Below are 19,455 nucleotides of genomic sequence, written 5' to 3' on the forward strand. Positions count from 1 at the left end.
CTACACTGCACACACAGAACATTACACTACACTGCGCGCACACACAGAACATTACACTACACTGCGCACACACAGAACACTACACTACACTGCGCACACAGAACACAGCACACACTACACTCACACACAGCACACACTACACTCACACACTACACTCACACACAGCACACACTACACTCACACACAGCACACACTACACTCACACACAGAACACTACACTACACACACAGAACACTACACTGCACACTACACTGCATACACAGAACATTACACTACACACACAGAACAGAACACTACACTGCACACACAGAACACTACACTGCACACTACACTGCACACACAGAACATTACACTACACACACAGAACACTACACTGCACACACAGAACACTACACTGCACACACAGAACACTACACTGCACACTACACTGCACACACAGAACACTACACTACACACACAGAACACTACACTACACACACAGAACTCTACACTACACACACAGAACACTACACTACACTGCACACTACACTACACACACAGAACATTACACTACACTGCACACACAGAACATTACACTACACTGCGCACACACAGAACACTACACTACACTGCGCACACACAGAACACTACACTACACTGCGCACACACAGAACACTACACTACACTGCGCACACACAGAACACTACACTACACTGCGCACACACAGAACACTACACTACACTGCGCACACACAGAACACTACACTACACTGCGCACACACAGAACACTACACTACACTGCGCACACACAGAACACTACACTACACTGCGCACACACAGAACACTACACTACACTGCACAGACACAGAACACTACACTACACTGCACAGACACAGAACACTACACTACACTGCACACACACAGAACACTACACTACACACACACAGAACACTACACTGCACACACACAGAACACTACACTACACTGCACACACACAGAACACTACACTACACTGCACACACACAGAACACTACACTACACTGCACACACACAGAACACTACACTACACACACACAGAACACTACACTACACTGCGCACACACAGAACACTACACTACACTGCGCACACACAGAACACTACACTACACTGCGCACACACAGAACACTACACTACACTGCGCACACACAGAACACTACACTACACTGCGCACACACAGAACACTACACTACACTGCGCACACACAGAACACTACACTACACTGCGCACACACAGAACACTACACTACACTGCGCACACACAGAACACTACACTACACTGCACAGACACAGAACACTACACTACACTGCACACACACAGAACACTACACTACACTGCACACACACAGAACACTACACTGCGCACACACAGAACACTACACTACACTGCGCACACACAGAACACTACACTACACTGCGCACACACAGAACACTACACTACACTGCGCACACACAGAACACTACACTACACTGCGCACACACAGAACACTACACTACACTGCACAGACACAGAACACTACACTACACTGCACACACACAGAACACTACACTACACTGCACACACACAGAACACTACACTACACTGCGCACACACAGAACACTACACTACACTGCACACACACAGAACACTACACTGCGCACACACAGAACACTACACTACACTGCGCACACACAGAACACTACACTACACTGCGCACACACAGAACACTACACTACACTGCGCACACACAGAACACTACACTACACTGCGCACACACAGAACACTACACTACACTGCACAGACACAGAACACTACACTACACTGCACACACACAGAACACTACACTACACTGCACACACACAGAACACTACACTACACTGCACACACACAGAACACTACACTACGCACACACAGAACACTACACTACACTGCGCACACACAGAACACTACACTACACTGCGCACACACAGAACACTACACTACACTGCGCACACACAGAACACTACACTACACTGCGCACACACAGAACACTACACTACACTGCGCACACACAGAACACTACACTACACTGCACAGACACAGAACACTACACTACACAGACACAGAACACTACACTACACTGCACAGACACAGAACACTACACTACACTGCACAGACACAGAACACTACACTGCACAGACACAGAACACTACACTGCACACACACAGAACACTACACTGCACACACACAGAACACTACACTGCACACACACAGAACACTACACTGCACACACACAGAACACTACACTACACTGCACACACACAGAACACTACACTACACTGCACACACACAGAACACTACACTACACACACACAGAACACTACACTACACTGCACACACACAGAACACTACACTACACTGCACACACACAGAACACTACACTACACTGCGCACACACAGAACACTACACTACACTGCGCACACACAGAACACTACACTACACTGCACACACACAGAACACTACACTACACTGCGCACACACAGAACACTACACTACACTGCGCACACACAGAACACTACACTACACTGCGCACACACAGAACACTACACTACACTGCGCACACACAGAACACTACACTACACTGCACACACACAGAACACTACACTACACTGCACACACACAGAACACTACACTACACTGCACACACACAGAACACTACACTACACTGCACACACACAGAACACTACACTACACTGCACACACACAGAACACTACACCTACAATCACACACTCACCCGTCCGGATCTGCGGGCAGGTAGAGATGGAGCAGGACAGGGAGCAGCAGCCCCGCTGTCCACAGGTATCGCTCCGGAGCGCTGCTGACACAGATCACTGTGTCAAGTGTCGCGCTGAGCGGCCCGGCGCGCGCTGTGATCGCGCGACATTTACCTCTTTTGCAGCGCGCGCCGGGCCGCTCAGCCTGCGCGCTACAGGGAATAATTGCCAAGCGTAACTTTACGCATGGCAATTATTTTGGGGGGTAATGGCGCCTCATCACGCGTCTATGACGCGTGGTGAGGCGTTAATGCGACCTCTGACGCCAACCCAATTAAAGAGTTTTTAGATAACTTTATGACTTGAAATGCCTGTGACCTAGTGTGTAATGGTTGCAGAACTTTATAATGTTCTCCAATGTTATGCATTATCATGATTCTACAAAGAGATCAGTGGGTGTCCCATCTTCAAGTAGCCATAATAATTCACACCAAACACCATTTAAAGAAGTAAGGCCAAATTAAAAAAAAAAATCTCATAGGGGTCCTTCAGGGTTTTGCACAAGAAAGCTGCTTCAATGCTATTAAACTTAAAATAATTAAAGGGAATCTGTCATGGTAAATTTGGGACACAAAACCACCCACAGGTCCTTATTGACTGGTGGTTTAGATTCCCATATTTCCCATTAGTTTTTATCTCTGTGCCTACAAAAATAAAACACATCAAAATTATATAACTTGGTCCAGGGCTCATGGCGCCTACAGGGTAATTCAACAAAGATGGTATTAAACATCTGGGCTTCATGGCATTTACTGCAAGCAAGGCGCATGCGCAATGAAGCAGGGCTGTACAACTATGGCTGCATTGAATCACTGCGCAGGAACCAGAGAGGAGTCTGATGTGCTGGATTAAGATGCCATTATGCGTAGATGTACCGATTGAACCGGTTAACAGTGGAGCAAACACATGCATGCCACTAACTAAAATTTACTGCAGCTTGTTGGGTTTTTATTCTAGGTCAGTGCTGAGGTTACTCACCGTGGCAAAAACTTTGTCAACCATGTAATAAGTGTATTACCAAGACAAACAATGTAGTGGCATAAGGTAACTTCATTAGGACAAGGGCTGTGAAGTCATAAGGCAGGTAACCTTTTTAGTGCAGTCAGAGTCATAATAAAATGGATCAACTTCACAAATACATGATAAATTGCTACCTTTTGATCAATGCAGTATTTGCTGAATATTTTTTCATTAAAATTTGGGGAAATTATGACATTATCTTTAAATGTTTGTTCTACTCCTGATCTAAGGATGTATGCCAGGTGATTAAAACCTTTATTGGACCGAGGGTCACATTGTCATACTAGTCAACGTTAAGGGGGAGCACCAGTAACCAGCACGCACATCAGATACAGTAACAACCACAGTACAACTAAATTCCACCCCAGAAATTATAAATGCCACGGTTCAGCAATACATTCTAACCCAGAAAACAAATACTGCATTCAGAGCAGACAAAAACAGAGGAGACCCAGGAGTAGATAAAAATACTGGGGAGCAGTAAGGAATTCAAAGCTACACTCATTGCTGCCCCCTCCTCTTGCACCAATGAATTCTTCCATCAGTTAAAGAAATGCTCATTGGACGCTAGACTGTCAGCAGGGTGGCAGCCACAACTCGAAGAGTGGAGTTAGATTTACCCAAATTAAGGAGTCATCATTTTGGCTTACCGACTCCACAAGTCTGATTGTGAGCACAATCCCAAATGCTAAAACAACATACTGACATACTGCTTTATTTACCTGATGAAGCATTGAATACACGGATTACATTAACAGAACCAGTGACAATCCTAGGTTCTGACGGATGCCAAGCCAGACACAGGATACGATCTGCAGAAGTAAATGTAAAAGTAATGACACGGGTTCATCAACAATGGTCAGAGACCGTTAATTAGACGATATGATGCCTTGTCCATCACCTTTCTGCCGATCTAAGGACTTCTCAAAAACAATCTTCTCAGGCGTGATGCTAAACAGTACAACAGAGCCATTTTCACAGCAAACCTACAACATTAAGAGATGCAGCAAGTGAGTGTAAATCATGCTGCCAAGATCAATACTCAGGATAGATATTGAGGATAGAGATGCAGTACTTACAGCAAGTTGGGTTCCACTGCGATTGGCCTTGATGTCCCAAATGGGTCCTCCGAAGGCATCAATGGAATATTTTACACAGAGCTTCATCAGGTCATACTCAATAATCTCTCCATTTAAACCCGCGGAAAACAGACGGTCACCAGCGGCCCAGCATATGGATTCTGTGGACCTCCTGTCATCACCAGGAATAATCTGCAAAGAGAAAAGTAAATATTAATAGAAGTATAAACAAAAAAACAAGTCCACACCTGCATTCAACAGTGTACTTTAAAAAGAACCCGTCAACAGGGAACCTCCACAAAAACACACACACCTTTTAGATGTCTTCATACATGTTTCACTGATGCCTCTATCAATGGGATTACAGCCACCATTCTTGAGAAAAAGACTTTTTATAAAGACATCTAAAAGGTACTGCATGTGGTTTGTGATGGGGAGAGGGTCTCTCGTGAAAGGTCCTTGTAAACATTCCATTATTTTTCCAATATAAATAACGCACACATTATGGGAGGTTCACTGAAGTTAATGAGGATTGGAAGTTGAGCAGAAGAGCTTGACACAAACCTCTCATGCAGGTGTAAAAAAAATTTAAATTCTCAGCATAAGTGGCTTCTACATTATATCCAGCTCCAGAATTTCTACAGTGGGTACAGAAAGTATGCCAATTGGTAAGATCAAAAAAATTTTTTTTTTTTGCTCCTTAATTTACACTCTGCACCACATCTTGACAGAAAAGAACAGAATCTTATTTCTCATAGTTTGGGAGTCCTTTATGTGTTTTTTTGGTAAGCTGTATTCAAGATTTTTTATTGAACACTCTGCCATAAATCCACAACTAGTGGAGGGCTGCAGTGATAGCTGACTTCCTCCCATCTCTCTATTGCATTTCTGGAGCTCAATCACAGGGATATTGGGGTTCTTCTTTACCTCTCTCACAATTTCTTAGTTTTGCGCTAAAGCCAGGTCAAGGAACAGTTTTGGTTGTCCCAAACTTCTTCCATTTAAGGATTATGGAGGCCACTGTGCTCTTAGGAACCTTGAGTGCTGCAGAAATTATTTTGCAACCATGGCAAGATCTGTGCCTTACCACAATTCTTTCTCTGAGCTTCTTGGGCAGTTCCTTAGACATCATGATTGCCATGTGCTCTGACATGTGACACAGCATAGGGTCTGAATACTTATGACCATGTGACATTTCAGATTTTCTGGGGTGCAGAGTGTACATTATTGAGTAAAAAAAACCTTTTTGATCTTTCCAATTGGCTGCAATGAAACAAAGCGTGAACATTTAAAAGGGTCTGAATACTTTCCATACCCACTGAAAATAGCAAATAATAGCTGGGTCATAATTTCAAAACAGCCATGAGTTAAAGGCTACAGTTATATGCATAATCTAAACATCTTCATACCTTTTCCAGGTAGTAATTGGCAGGAAAGTTGTAAATCTCTACAGATCCATTATTGCGAGCCACAGCAAGCCTCTCTGTCTGCTCAGAGTATGCCATACTGCACACACCGGATGGGACATAGTCAAAGAACCTGACGCGGTGCACCTTAAATTCTCCCATTTCTGAAAAACACATGAAAGGCAGCAATAAGATTATGTGACAGTGTGTGTAAAACCTTTTAACCACAAGAACTTGCTGTGTAAAAACACATTAAGTGTATATGCACTCTAGGGGAGAGACCCCAAGAGCAGACAAGAAAATAAAATAATTACTCTCCTTTCCTGGCTCCTCTTCTGCTCCCTGCACAACACTGCAACTTATTCTCTCTTCCATGTGCAGATTTGCTCTCTGTCCCAAAGTTGTATGACCCGACATCAGGACCTGGAGCAGAGCTGCGCTAGGAAAGGTATAGAACCAGAGAGTAGTACAGTACAGCTGGCAAATACTTACCACTGTAGGGTCCTCTCCTGCTCCTGGGGCCGTTCTGCTAAGTACGGTAAGTCCTTACCCCAGTGCATACAACCAGTGTCAGAAGTCAGTTAGGTGAGGATCATCAATGGCAGTGAGGATTTCTCTGCTGAACTCGGTGCTACTCGGCCTTCTGCACCAATGAAAGCAGCCATTAGTTAAGTGCTTATCGCACTCTGAAGCCTTAGTTATGAAGCTCCTCTGCTACGGATCAGAGGAAAAAGGCACTGGGGGAGGAATGCCGGTACTCATCTTACAACTGATCGAGAGACCAGGAAAACAAAGTCAGAAGTTGAAATGGAGGAGTCGGAGTTGGGCTTACTGACTCCACAACCCTTGTTTGTAGAAATGTCTGCATCATTTCTAACCAGGGTAAATATCCCCAAAAGGATTAGCAATAACCACAGCACCAGAACAGATGCCAGCTTTTCTTTGTCACAATTTTTTGAGAAAAGAAAACAGCAACATGATTAGTTGCTATGAACCTCATCCATATTATCTTGTCCCTAGAAGAAGCCATCCTGTATGCCAGAGGAATCTTGTTGTGAATCTACAACTCCCACTGGGAGTGCGTTCGCACGTCGCCTTTTGTTTGTGTTAACACAGGCGTTTTCAAACGCATCACACCGGCTGAGAAGAGATTTGCCTAAGCACATTGCTGCCAAAATTGCATTTACAAAACACATGCGTTAACAATGTGGTAAGGCGTGCATTTTGTAAACACAACGTTGACAGCAATGTAATTATGCAAATCTCCTCTCAGATGCTCTAACTTGAAACCGCATGTGTTAATGGAACACGTGAAGGCAGTCTCAGGGTGCTTTCACACGTGCTGTTTAATGCATGCGTTTTTAAAACACATTGCAACAGCTGGACAGAGATTTGCCTAATCAAACAGCTGTTAACATTTGCGATTACAAAAGCAGCCATTAAAGAGGACATGTCACCGCAGAAAACCTACCCACCAAATGTGCCCCCATAATCCTCCGCAGCCCCTTTCTCCCTAGCCCTTTTTTAAAAAAAATTATGTGCAGTAAATTGATTTAAAACAATCCGACCTCCTACCAAATAAGAGGTCGGATCGTGTATCTGGCATGCTGGCAGTCGGCGCGCCCCTGCCAGCGGTCACATTGTAGGAGAAGCTGGCAGCGTTGCATCGCTGCCGGCTCTCCGTGGTGCGGTCGCACCGCACTAACAGCGGCTGCAACCTGGCTTACTCACATTGCCGACCGCTGGAGCCGCCAGCAATGCGATGCATGCCAGATACATGATCCGACCTCTTATTTGGTAAATCAATTTACTGCACATAAATTTAAAAAAAAAAATGGCTAGGGAGAAAGAGGCTGGGGTGAGGATTATGGGGGGCACATTTGGTGGGTGGGTTTTCCGCTGTGACAGGTCCTCTTTAACGCAATGGTAATCTGTGCATTAACAGTTTCGTTTTGTAAGTGCAAATGTTAACAGCAATTTAATCAGGAAAATTTCTCTTCAGCTTTTGCAGTGTTTTAAAACATATGCGTTAATGCAACATTTGGCTGCACCCTTACAAAACACATACGCTAACAAACATGTGTTAACAAGATGCTTTTGCGCATGCCGTTTTTAAATGTTTGCTTGTGTTACGGCAATGCTTGATGTGTGGTAATTGCAGGCTGCTGTGGCTATTGGAATTTGTTAAACTACAGTGATCTTGTTCTCCCTGCTGTTTGTGTGAGTAATTGCATGCATTTCAAAAGTTAGACCACAAACGCATTTGTTTTAAAAAACGCCACCGCTTTGCAAAGCGCAATGAAAGCGCAGACGAAATAAAACGAAAGACTTTAACCTAAAACCCATAGTAAAAGCGAATATCCAAATATGCTGCATGTTTCAAGGATGCGAAAACACACCGTGTGTCACCGGCCTAAAGTGTCTCAACTTTACCCATGCGATTACAGCAGAGAGATCACTGTGTTTTTACAAATTCCAAGAGACAGCTGCATGAAATGAACGCACATCAAGCATTGTGATTTTTAAAAACGCAAACATTAGAAAGATGATTTTTCAATGCATTCAAAGTCGCAACAAAAACGCCACTTGTGTCACCAAGCTAAATCGTTCATGTCTGTCACGTGTTCAGGGTGCACCTCATCTCAAAGGTGAAAAGATCAGGGGGCCACTGACATATTTGCCAATTCTGGTGTTCTCTGTGAAATGCAAACACAGCTGCACAGTGCTGTACCAGTGGTGAAACAGGGGAACATTGCAGTTTTGGTAGTGAATACAGTGGCCATTTAATTACATATACACATATATGACATACAAAGTGCTCCACTTTACACACATACGTGGGAAATTGTAGCTCTGCCCGTGTGAATTATTATACACACACACTATATATATATACGCACATAATTTGCACTCAGTATAAGCACACACATGTAAGTATATAGTGTCGCACAGTGTATATCCTGTGTATCTACACACATGTAGTACAGGTGTACATAACACATGACTGGGGGCAGCAGTACTGCCATATATCTGAATTTAAAGTGTCACACGCGCGACTATATACACATTACTAACCCCGATCTTGCTCACGTTGCTCCTTTTCCTTCACGTGTGCGGCACAGGAGCCCGGAAGCGGAATCACGTCACTCCGGCGGTCCCTCCCTCCTGTACCAGAGCGCCAAGTTCATCTCCCAGCGCAGCGCCGGCAGTGAGGAGGATGGTTCAGATTGTGGTGTCCAGGTCAGTGCAGGGTCCCGAGACTACTACTACACACTGCCCTGGAGACTACTAGGACTACTACTACACACTGCCCGGGAGACTACTACTACACATTCCCCGGGAGACTGTTACAGAAGTCTTAAAAGTCCACTCCAAGGCTTTTTTGACCATTAATTCTTACTTTGATACTGTACATACACCTTTATCCTGTCTCTGGCTTATTGGATGAGGTTTGACGACCTGCAAATGAAATTCTCATCATTTTCTGCCAGTCTGATATTTTGACTGTCACAACTTGTTATGTTGCATAAAGTGGAAGGTAACAATTAACGGTGATGCTTCTATTATACCTGTACAGGCGGTCCCCTACTTAAGGACACCCGACTTACAGATGACCCGTAGTTACAGACAGACCTCTCTGCCCCTGGGACCTCTGGTGAAGTTCTCTGGAGGCTTTTAGTCCGAGTCTTCAATGGCACCTGTAAGGTGTCTGTAATGAAGTTTTATTGATAATCCTTCCCATTAAAGCAAAAAATCTAGAAAATCCAATTGTCGCAGTGACAAATATTTTGCCTGGAGCTACAATTATAAAATGTACAGATCTGACTTGCATCCAAAGAAAAAGTGTCCAATTGGGACACATGAACCTATTGGTCACTAAAAATTTACTTTTATTAGTATTTATTAAAAGATGGCTCTAACTTCATCCAATATTATATGTTAAAATTTTGCAGGGTGCAGGGGGTAGCAGCTGTAATATCAACAATTTGAACAGGTAGATAAAGGTACTGGCAAGAGGTGCATAGCACCGTGGGGTTGTAACACTAATAACACTGTGGAGTTGGATCTGTAACCCTAAGGGTAGTACGACATAGAAGTGGCTACGATTTGAACCCAATAAAGCAATATGGATCCCTCCACAATATAAAATACAGCCACAGTAGCATAATCCCATATGCAGCGAGTGAACGCACTGCCAGCTTCCGATATCTATTTTTGATGTGATGTGCTCTATCAAATAACACTGATCACCCTGCTATGGTGAAAGCTGCTACAACCCTGCAAAATTTTAACATATAATATTGGATGAAGTTAGATCCATCTTCTAATAAATACAAATAAAATTTAATTTTTAGTGACCAATAGTGTCCCAATTGGACAATTTTTCTTTGGTTTATAATTGACTTAAACCCAGTCACAATGTGGTCTACATTAAAAAACTTTTATAGACATTTTGTATACAAATTCAACTTAAGCACAAACTTAACCTATCTTTTACGTAACCCGGGGACTGTCTGTATTCCCGTACAGCACGCTTGAATCGTACATTTACCAAAATCCATCATGATAAACCCCCACTCATAGATCCAGACACTGAGGTAATCTTCTTATGTTTATTATCCATGGCCTCCTTCCTTCTAAAATCAACTTTTGTAATTATGCTAATGTTTCACAGGCTGTTATGCTGTGGTGGAGCACCTTTCCCCTCCCACTGTTTGCTGAAACCACCTCCAGCTGTTGTGAGATGTCAGCAGGCAGAGGGAGGTGGGAATGCTGAGGGAGTAGAGGGGTGGACAGTGTAGGCTTGTGAAGCTCCAGTACAGAAGGGCTCAGGTAATACCCTCCTGACTCATTAGCATAATTATAAAAGTCACTGTGCCTGGATGAATAAGTGTTCCTCCTGGTGAATCATGCTTGATTTTATTTGTATAATATATTTTTCTTTAAAGGACCTCTACCATCATGATAAAGGATTGTAAACCAAGCACACTCGCGTACTGGTGTGTGCCCCCTCTGGCCGGATCCGCTCCTCTTTGAGCTTCTACTGCCCTTGTTTTTAAAGGGGTTTTCCGAGAGTTCCGAAAAAAAACTATAGGTGGCCGGGAGCGGGCTGCTTAAAACAATAAAGAATTACTTACCTTCCGGTGCCCTCCGGTATCCGGCCGGCTGTGGCCGGGTACGCCTATCCGTCCCTATTCACAGCATTGTGTATGGGGGCCGGAAGGTTGTCGGGTCCGGCCGGAAGCTGAATGCAGCGCTTCCCCGGCGGCCATGTTTGTTTACATGGCGCCCGGAGCGACAGCAGCGCTGGATACCGGAGGGCACCAGAAGTTGAGTACATCTTTATTGTTTTAAGCACCCCATTCCCGGCCACCAATAGTTTTTTTTTTCAAAATTCGGACAACCCGTTTAACGCCGAAGCCACTTTTCACCTTCCTGACACGGCCCATTTTTTCAAATCTGCCCTCTGACACTATAAATGGTTATAACTTAGGAACGCTTTAACATATCCAAGTGATTTTGAAATTGTTTTCTCGTGACACTTTGTACGTCATGTTAGTTAAAAAATTTTGGTGGTATGTTTTGCATTTATTTATGAGAAAATCAGATATTTGGTGAAAATTTTGAAAAATTAGCAATTTTCGAAATTCAAAATTTTCTACTTTTTCCACACATAACACCAAAAAACGTAATAACTAACATTCACCGAATGTCTACTTTATACCTCCGTGGTTTTTTATGCATACTCTTATTTTTGTAGGATGTTATGGGGCTTTGAACGTCACATGCAATTTTTCACATTTTTATATAAAAAAAGCAAAATCCTGCTATTGAGGGACCTGCTCAGGTTTCAAGTCACTTTGAGAGGCCTAAATAAAGTAAAACCCCATAAATTACTCCATTATAGAAACTACACCCCTCAACGTACGTAAAACAACTTTTATGAAGTTTGTTAACCCTTTAATTGGTTTACAGGGGTTAAAACAAAATCGGATGCAATTTCGAAATTACATTTTATTTGGCTAAATGAATGTGTTTTTCATAAAATGTACAAATTCTCAGTGGATAAAATACCAAAACGCTCCACAAAATTTGATACCCAATCTCTCCCGTGTATAACAATCCCCCATATGTGGTGGTAACCTGCTGTATGGGCACGCGCCAGGGCATTGAGGGGGTAGCTGCGCCATTCAGAGCAGATTATGCATTGTCACTTTTTATTGGCTATACAATCTTTATTTTTTTGGCAATTTGGACATATAGGGGCTTATTTTTTGCAACATAAGATGACCTTTACAAATACTTCATTTAAGTGGGTCTGTAGCTTTTCGATGAGATTTTATTAACTCTTTAATGTATGGAGGAAAAGAAAATTGTCAATTTGGGGTTTCTTTTTTTTGTATATTTTGGGGGTCGTACACCATACACTAAAAATACTATAATATTTTCATTCTATAGATCACTACGATTACGGTGATACCTCATTTATATAGTTTTTCATTTATTTTTACAATTTTACTGGAGAAAAACTAAAATAGAGGAAATCTCATTTGTTTCTGCACCGCCATCTTTTCGGAAACTTAACCTTAATATTTTTTGGTTGACAGAGCTAGTTTAGGGCTTATTTTTTACGTGTTGAGTTGTTCTTTCAATTGGTACCATTTTGGGGCACACAACTTTTTTTGATCACTTTTTAGAACATTTTTGTGAAGGGATTTTATGAAAATTTTTATTTTTGGCGAGTTTTTCGGGTTTTGTTTTTACGGCATTCACTGTACGGGTCCAATAATGTTTCTGACTTATTGTACAGATTGTTACGGACGCGACAATACCAAATATGTGGGGGGTTTTGGTGATTTTCAGGTTTTTTCACTTTATTAGATGTGTATAGGGAATGTTTGTGTTTAGGGGACTTTAACTCTATTTAATTATTTTTATCAAAAATTGTGTTTATTCAGTGTTTTTAACTTTTTTTTCTTTACTTTTACAGGTTAGCTTGAACAAGTGATCCACTGATCACTTGCTCAAGCTATTCTTCACCTAATACAGTGTAATACAGATGTATTACACTGTATTATGTGACACACTGAGCATGCTGCGCATGCTCAGTGTATCACAGCCGGGTCCTGCCAGAGGGCACGGACCCGGCACCCGGAAGAAGACCGCGCAGCCCCGGGCACCGGCAGTCCCGGGGCTGCGATCAGAGCAGCGGGACCCATTCCCCCCCCCTGCTTGGTTTACAATCCTCAATCCTGGTGATAGATGTCCTTTCAGGTAGGTATCTGTCACCATGTAATTGCAGTGTCATGGATAAATAAAACTATAGTAATGGGTCAATCTGCTAAATGCTGCGCCTCATAAAACTGGTGGTCCCTGTTGTATAATCTATGTGGCCTCTCAAATTCAACACAGTTTTCCATCATGTCTGATCTTCAGCCAGCTTGTTATAAAGTAGTAGGTGGAGCGGAGCAGTTTACAATTGTTTACAATGATGGCACAGACAATTCATGGTACTCACATCCTCCTTGTTACACTCCTGTCCTTACAGGGATGCCCAAGGGCAGCCTGCTGAGTGGTTGCTTATGGAGCTGCAGGGAGAGATAGAAGCCCGAAAACAGGATGGATTATCTGGGAAAGTGATGGGTGATCTCCACTACACCAAGGAGGTAAGGAATCATAAGGTCTAGCAGTACTAAACCTCGTGTGAGCCCCAAGAGCATACAGAAACATTTCACGTATCTGCATCTTATAATCCATAAAGGGGTTTACAGGGGTAAAAAAATATGGCTGCTTTCTTCCAAACAGCAGCACTGGTCATGGTTTATGCTGCAGTTCAGCTCAACAGAATTTAGTTGCAATATTACACACTTGCTATAGTCATGTGTGGAGCTATGGATTTCAGCCTTTTAAAGGAATTCTACCACCGGTCGCATGATGAAATCATGTGAGCACACCACCCTGTAGGATATTCAGTACTGATTACAGCACATACTTTGCCTAGGGACATCAACCTTTAGTTTAGCTAAAATAAAAATCGATTTACTCACATATGCAAATGAGCCTCCGGTGCTACTCTTAACTCAACCACCATCTTTCGTTCCCTTCCGAACTTCAATTATGCACTTCAATTATGGATTTTCATTTTCATGCCTTATATTTCTAGTGGCTTCCTTTCAGAACATAGGACGTGTCACCCCCACTCCACCCCACATACACACAACAAAAATAAAGAAACACATAGACAATATTCTTCTAATAATAGTCTTGAAATATATTTTGGTGTTGTGGAATCTTTGCAATGTTTTATTTGCACACAACATCAAAACTTTGATACTTTTATATTCCCCCCTTCTAAAATAGTCAATTCCAGGAATTTAAAGGACATCTACGACCAGGATAAAAGACTGTATGCAAATGAGCCTGAGGAGCTCTGGGCTCCATAGGTGTTCATAGAGCCCTGAGCCTCATTTGCATACAGTATTTTATCCTGGTCGTAGATGTCCTTTAAATTCCTGGAATTGACTATTTTAGAAGGGGGGAATATAAAAGTATCAAAGTTTTGATGTTGTGTGCAACCCTATTATAATACATTGCATCTCTATGTCTTTATCTACTTTACATGACTGTGGGTAGATTGCCAAACTGATTATTTGATTTTGATTTTCTTCTCCAGGGGGTTCCTCTTCTTATTATTGGGCATCACATCTTGTATGGAAAAGTAGTACGCCTAGAGAAGCCTTTTGCAGTCCTAGTGAAAAGTACTAGCCCCTCGGAGGATGCCATGGACACTGGACATGTGGCGGAGACCAACTACAATGTAACTGCACTTATTAAGAGGAAGGTCATATTTAAAACCCGTCCGAAACCTATCATCACCAATGTGCCCAAGAAGGTGTGATGAGCAGACGACCAGGCCTTTTGGGATAATTTAGACTTTCATGGTGTGGCACTTGATCTGGAACAACCTTTCCTTAGTTGGGACCATAAATGGGACCATAAATTACCTGCAGATTTTAACTACTAGCCTCTTAGGTTGGGTGTACAATGCACATTCTAGAATTCCCTCTTTATTTAAAATTTCACCTAGGAAAATGAGCAGGGAAGAGTCACTTTTTTGCCTCAAATTAGTTACGTTTAGAGGCTACATGGGAAGGGTCAATTCAGATGCCTTATTTTCAGTTTTATAGCACTTAGAAACATGGCATCATATTACAGATAAGCATATCATCTTTCAGATGTGGTTCTGTGTTACAGAACTGTAGATACAGGCAGTTAAAGAAATGCGAGCTGCAGATAGACTGCCTATATCTCTGCTCCTTCAGCTCACAGAACGACAAGTCTAATGCAGTTGGAAAGATTGGAGGTTTTCATCTTTACTAAGACACCATGGTTCTAGGAATTATAAAATCAAAAATAGGGTCATCTTAAGTGATGCTTCCACTGCATTACATAGTGCAGAACCTAAATTGCATAACATTTAGCTGGTCTCAGCTTTTCTGTGTTTAAGGGCATCTACCACCAGGATGAAGGACTGTATGCAAATGAGCCTGAAGGGCTCCAGGCTCTATAGGTCTTACTGGAGCCCCACAGGCTCATTTGCATACAGTCTTTAATCCTGCTGATTGATGTTCTTTAAGTAATTAATTCTTATCCAAATGCAGTGAGGCTCCAGAAATGTCACCCTGAAGGGAACTTGCAATAGTTGCTTTGGATGTGCATTGAACTTCAATAGCCTAAGGTTCTAGTTCTTCTGATATTTTCTATATAAAATGTATTTATTTATATTTTTGTTACAAAGTATTTGAACCCCCTCACTTACAACATTTTATTACAGTGCTGTGTGGTAGATCAAGGGGTTTATTGTTCACTGTAAGTCTTAATAAAGACGGGGAATTAAAAAAGTTATTTTAAAAAAAAATTGTTCAGTGGAATTTGATTTTGCCATATTATTTTATCCAATTTATGCTGATGAAAGATGCTCTTTTAATTGGGTTGTTTGAGGTACCTGACTTGGGGTTGTCCCTGGTATCTCATTTTCAATAATGGTGTCTATGGGAGCGGTTGGGGATATTTCCATACAATTGAATGGAGTGGCAGGATGCATGCTTGTCCTGCTGCTCCACCCATTAAAACGGGTATCCTTGTTTTCTACAGGGGTTCGCATTTCCCGTGATTTGGTCCAACTGCTACAACCGCCACCAATCAGCTAATAATTCGCTATGTACTGGTTAGGGGGTAACTTGGCTATTTGGGACAATCCCTTTGAGCTACTTTGGGAGTGCATGCTACAGACTGTGTTGTGTTTATTAGGTTATAATCAAAGCAACTGAATGCATCAACGTAATCCTTGACCTCAAATCTGAATCCCCAATCACAAGAAGAACGCAACCCTAAGATACTAATTACTACAATTAATTCTTCACTTGGTGGTTTGTAATAAAGTTGAATGGATGGAATTAATCAAATGTGTCCCCGACCGCTCTATGCCTAGAATCTAGAGATTCTATTGTTATGAGAATGGAAATGACCACTTCCATCTCCTCTAGATCTGGGAGGCAAAGGCGATGGCACAGTTCACAATGTTCTACTTCTACCACCATTAAGAGCAGGTGATCAGTGAGGGAGGATCTGGATATAGCCTGTCTTTTTTTATGGGTATGTACAATTGCTGGTACTGTCATGGTAATGGCAGGGATCTTTCATTGGCAACAGAGGTCAGTGAGCCATGGAAAGCATAACAAAGGAATATTTTATTTCAAACAGTGTAGATTGGTATTATGTCAATGCTTATGAACATTATCTTCTGAACAACTATAATCCTGCAAGAATAGGGCAGCAATCAAATCTGCTGTCTTAACAAGCAGTTGTGAAAGTTAGTTACTTATAAGCCACTGTACAATGCAATGTGCCATAAATGCTTATGCAGAGAATTGCAGTTGGCAAAATTGCACAGGCCTCAGGCACTTGATGGCATCACCTGACTTACATTTGTATTATTTGGCAGGCCAGTTACAATTTCTTAGTCTGTGGCTATCCACAGATGACCCACAACCTCCTGAGGTTTATTTGGTTGCTCATCTCAAATTTCCTTCACTATGGTATATACTAAATACTCCTCCTTGGACAGGACCCAGGCTTCTACCAGTACATAAAGTAGCTGGATTAGTCTGGAGACAGTTCAATTGGGTCACAGCATATAGAAATACACCTCTGGAAATTCCCCCCTCTCTGGAAAAACCAAGACCTTGCACGCCTCTCTGAGGCCTTAGACCCTGCTTTTTGGCAAACCCATGGAGTGCGAACCATTCTAGATTTATGGGAGGACGCTTCACTTCTATCTTTCATATCCCCACAGGGGTACTGAAGGTTTCTTCAATTTAGGCATGTACTGCAGACCCAGTTCCCAAATATGACTAACACACTGTATAAATGCCTCCTGATTGGAGTTATTAGGTCCCAGGTCCCGGGAGGACTCATTTCCAACATATACTCACACCTCATTAAAACAAATTTCATTAGAGGAGTGGAAGTCCTTACTATCACCTCTGAGCGAGGAGGAGTTTGCTGAGCTGCTAGTGTCACATGGGCATGTATCGCCAGCAATGAACAATAAACGGATTCAATTATATATTATACATCAATGCTGTCTCACTCTGGTGAGATGTAGTACTGATGCGGGATGTTGCAGATACAGTCACTCATTATGCCATATGATTTGGGAGTGTCCCATATTGCAAACTTTTTGGAAGGAGTTTAACACTGTTCTGTCCGAAAATTTGTTTATTTTGACTTTTAGATGATGAGGTGTGGATGCACCATACTAAAATTCTTCTTTGGGTGACGCTCTTTTTGGCATGCAAGTCCATTGCTTTGCAATGGGTGAATTCTTGCCCTCCTCATTTAACCCAATGGAAAAAACTTTTAAACACATCATATCATTTGAACATATCATGTATAAGGATAGATCCCACCCTAAGAAATTTAATAAAATCTGGGGTGGTTGGTGTGACTCCCTGTTGACTTTATTTGTGGCAACCTCCTCATTTGGGCTCCTCCCGTTTAAAGTGTAGGATATCCAATGTAATTGAATCCCTGATATTGGGCACCATATGTAAAAACTGTTCTCACAGATTGAAAACCATTCTTTCCTTTTTTTTTTCTTTGTATTTGTTATGTGGGGTTTTTTTTTTCCTTTTTGAACACTCTGAAGGCGATTATGTGTACCACTATGTACTTTGTATACACTAATATGCTCCTACGATTGTACATGTTTTTGCTGTTCTTTGCATTCACTTTTGCAAATAAACGAGTTAAAAAAAATGCTTATGCAACTGGTGTTCTTGTAATTGAAACAACATGTTATTACAACCTAAAAGAGAACTGCAATCCAACAAACACATTAAATGGAAAATCAATAGTTCATAGCACAAGGTCATATCTTATAGGGTCTAGATAGTGCTGCATGTGTAGATGTGAGGAATGATTGTTAGAGTCCATTGTGTTCCTGTTTATGATGTGCTGTGGATGGAGCTCCGGGTAGGTAAATCAGTTATATGGTCTTTAGGCTCTGGGTACAATTGATTTTAACTATTGAGTAGCAGCTACAGTCCATAAGATTTCTGTTGACAACAGCTTAAGTTTGATAAAAAAATCAATTGGTAGTTTTACAAACCTGCCCTTGTAGCCCCATCCTTAGGATGTTTATCAGTTTATTCAGTTTTTCCTCGCAATTCATGTTTTTAATGACCTAGAATTATCCTATGTGACATCTGTATATCTTACAGATCTATTCAATTTGGAAAATTAGGTATGTAAAGAATCACAGACAGTACATAGCACATCTACTAGCTTGTGCGAATAAGCCCCAACCTGCAGGAAAGCTACCATAAGCAAATCTTTAACACTTTACTGTAATTGGTCTGTCATTTGCCGAAAACTTTAATATTCTGCAGAACATGAGATTCTTATGATGGTAAAGAACCATCATTAGCTTTTCAGTGTTCGTTTGCACAGAGGATTTTGAAATGGAAATGCCCTATGTTCTGAGCAGTATCTGGGTGGATGCCATCTAGAATATAGGGCATGTGGTCTACATCCATGTCAGGAGACCTGAAAGCAGATTTGACCTGTTATTTGACAA

At 42.0% G+C, this 19,455-nt stretch overlaps 2 protein-coding genes across 3 annotated transcripts in view; one reads left to right on the top strand and one right to left on the bottom strand.

Annotated features, from left to right (window-relative positions):
* The window catches only part of UTP4 (UTP4 small subunit processome component), a 25,861-nt gene extending 16,309 nt beyond the window's left edge, over nucleotides 1-9,552 (bottom strand). The window contains exons 1-6 of one of the 2 annotated variants that reach the window (XM_072117380.1): nucleotides 9,390-9,552; nucleotides 6,807-6,957; nucleotides 6,318-6,478; nucleotides 4,909-5,100; nucleotides 4,731-4,815; nucleotides 4,552-4,641 (exon numbers count right to left, since the gene is read on the bottom strand). In XM_072117380.1, coding sequence (XP_071973481.1) covers nucleotides 4,552-4,641; nucleotides 4,731-4,815; nucleotides 4,909-5,100; nucleotides 6,318-6,476 — 526 coding nt within the window. In that variant the 5' untranslated portion in view covers nucleotides 6,477-6,478; nucleotides 6,807-6,957; nucleotides 9,390-9,552. The remainder of the gene's footprint in view (nucleotides 1-4,551; nucleotides 4,642-4,730; nucleotides 4,816-4,908; nucleotides 5,101-6,317; nucleotides 6,479-6,806; nucleotides 6,958-9,389) is intronic. The other variant, XM_072117379.1, reaches the window with a different exon arrangement.
* Nucleotides 9,400-18,562, top strand: CHTF8 (chromosome transmission fidelity factor 8). The gene is made up of 3 exons (XM_072117381.1): nucleotides 9,400-9,554; nucleotides 13,864-13,981; nucleotides 14,989-18,562. The coding sequence occupies exons 1-3, from the start codon at nucleotides 9,532-9,534 to the stop codon at nucleotides 15,211-15,213; spliced, it is 366 nt and encodes a 121-aa protein (XP_071973482.1). The 5' UTR covers nucleotides 9,400-9,531; the 3' UTR covers nucleotides 15,214-18,562.
* Nucleotides 18,563-19,455: the final 893 nt, after the last annotated feature.

The sequence above is a fragment of the Engystomops pustulosus genome, chromosome 7 (assembly GCF_040894005.1).
Source record: "Engystomops pustulosus chromosome 7, aEngPut4.maternal, whole genome shotgun sequence".
Classification (NCBI taxonomy): Eukaryota; Metazoa; Chordata; class Amphibia; order Anura; family Leptodactylidae; genus Engystomops; species Engystomops pustulosus.

Bases quoted from the DNA above. Each gene is read 5' to 3' on its own strand.
- CHTF8 (XM_072117381.1), top strand. From the start codon at position 9,532: ATGGTTCAGATTGTGGTGTCCAG. The intron at 9,555-13,863 runs GTCAGTGCAGGG...CTGTCCTTACAG, and splicing joins GTTCAGATTGTGGTGTCCAG to GGATGCCCAAGGGCAGCCTG. The intron at 13,982-14,988 runs GTAAGGAATCAT...TTTCTTCTCCAG, and splicing joins ATCTCCACTACACCAAGGAG to GGGGTTCCTCTTCTTATTAT.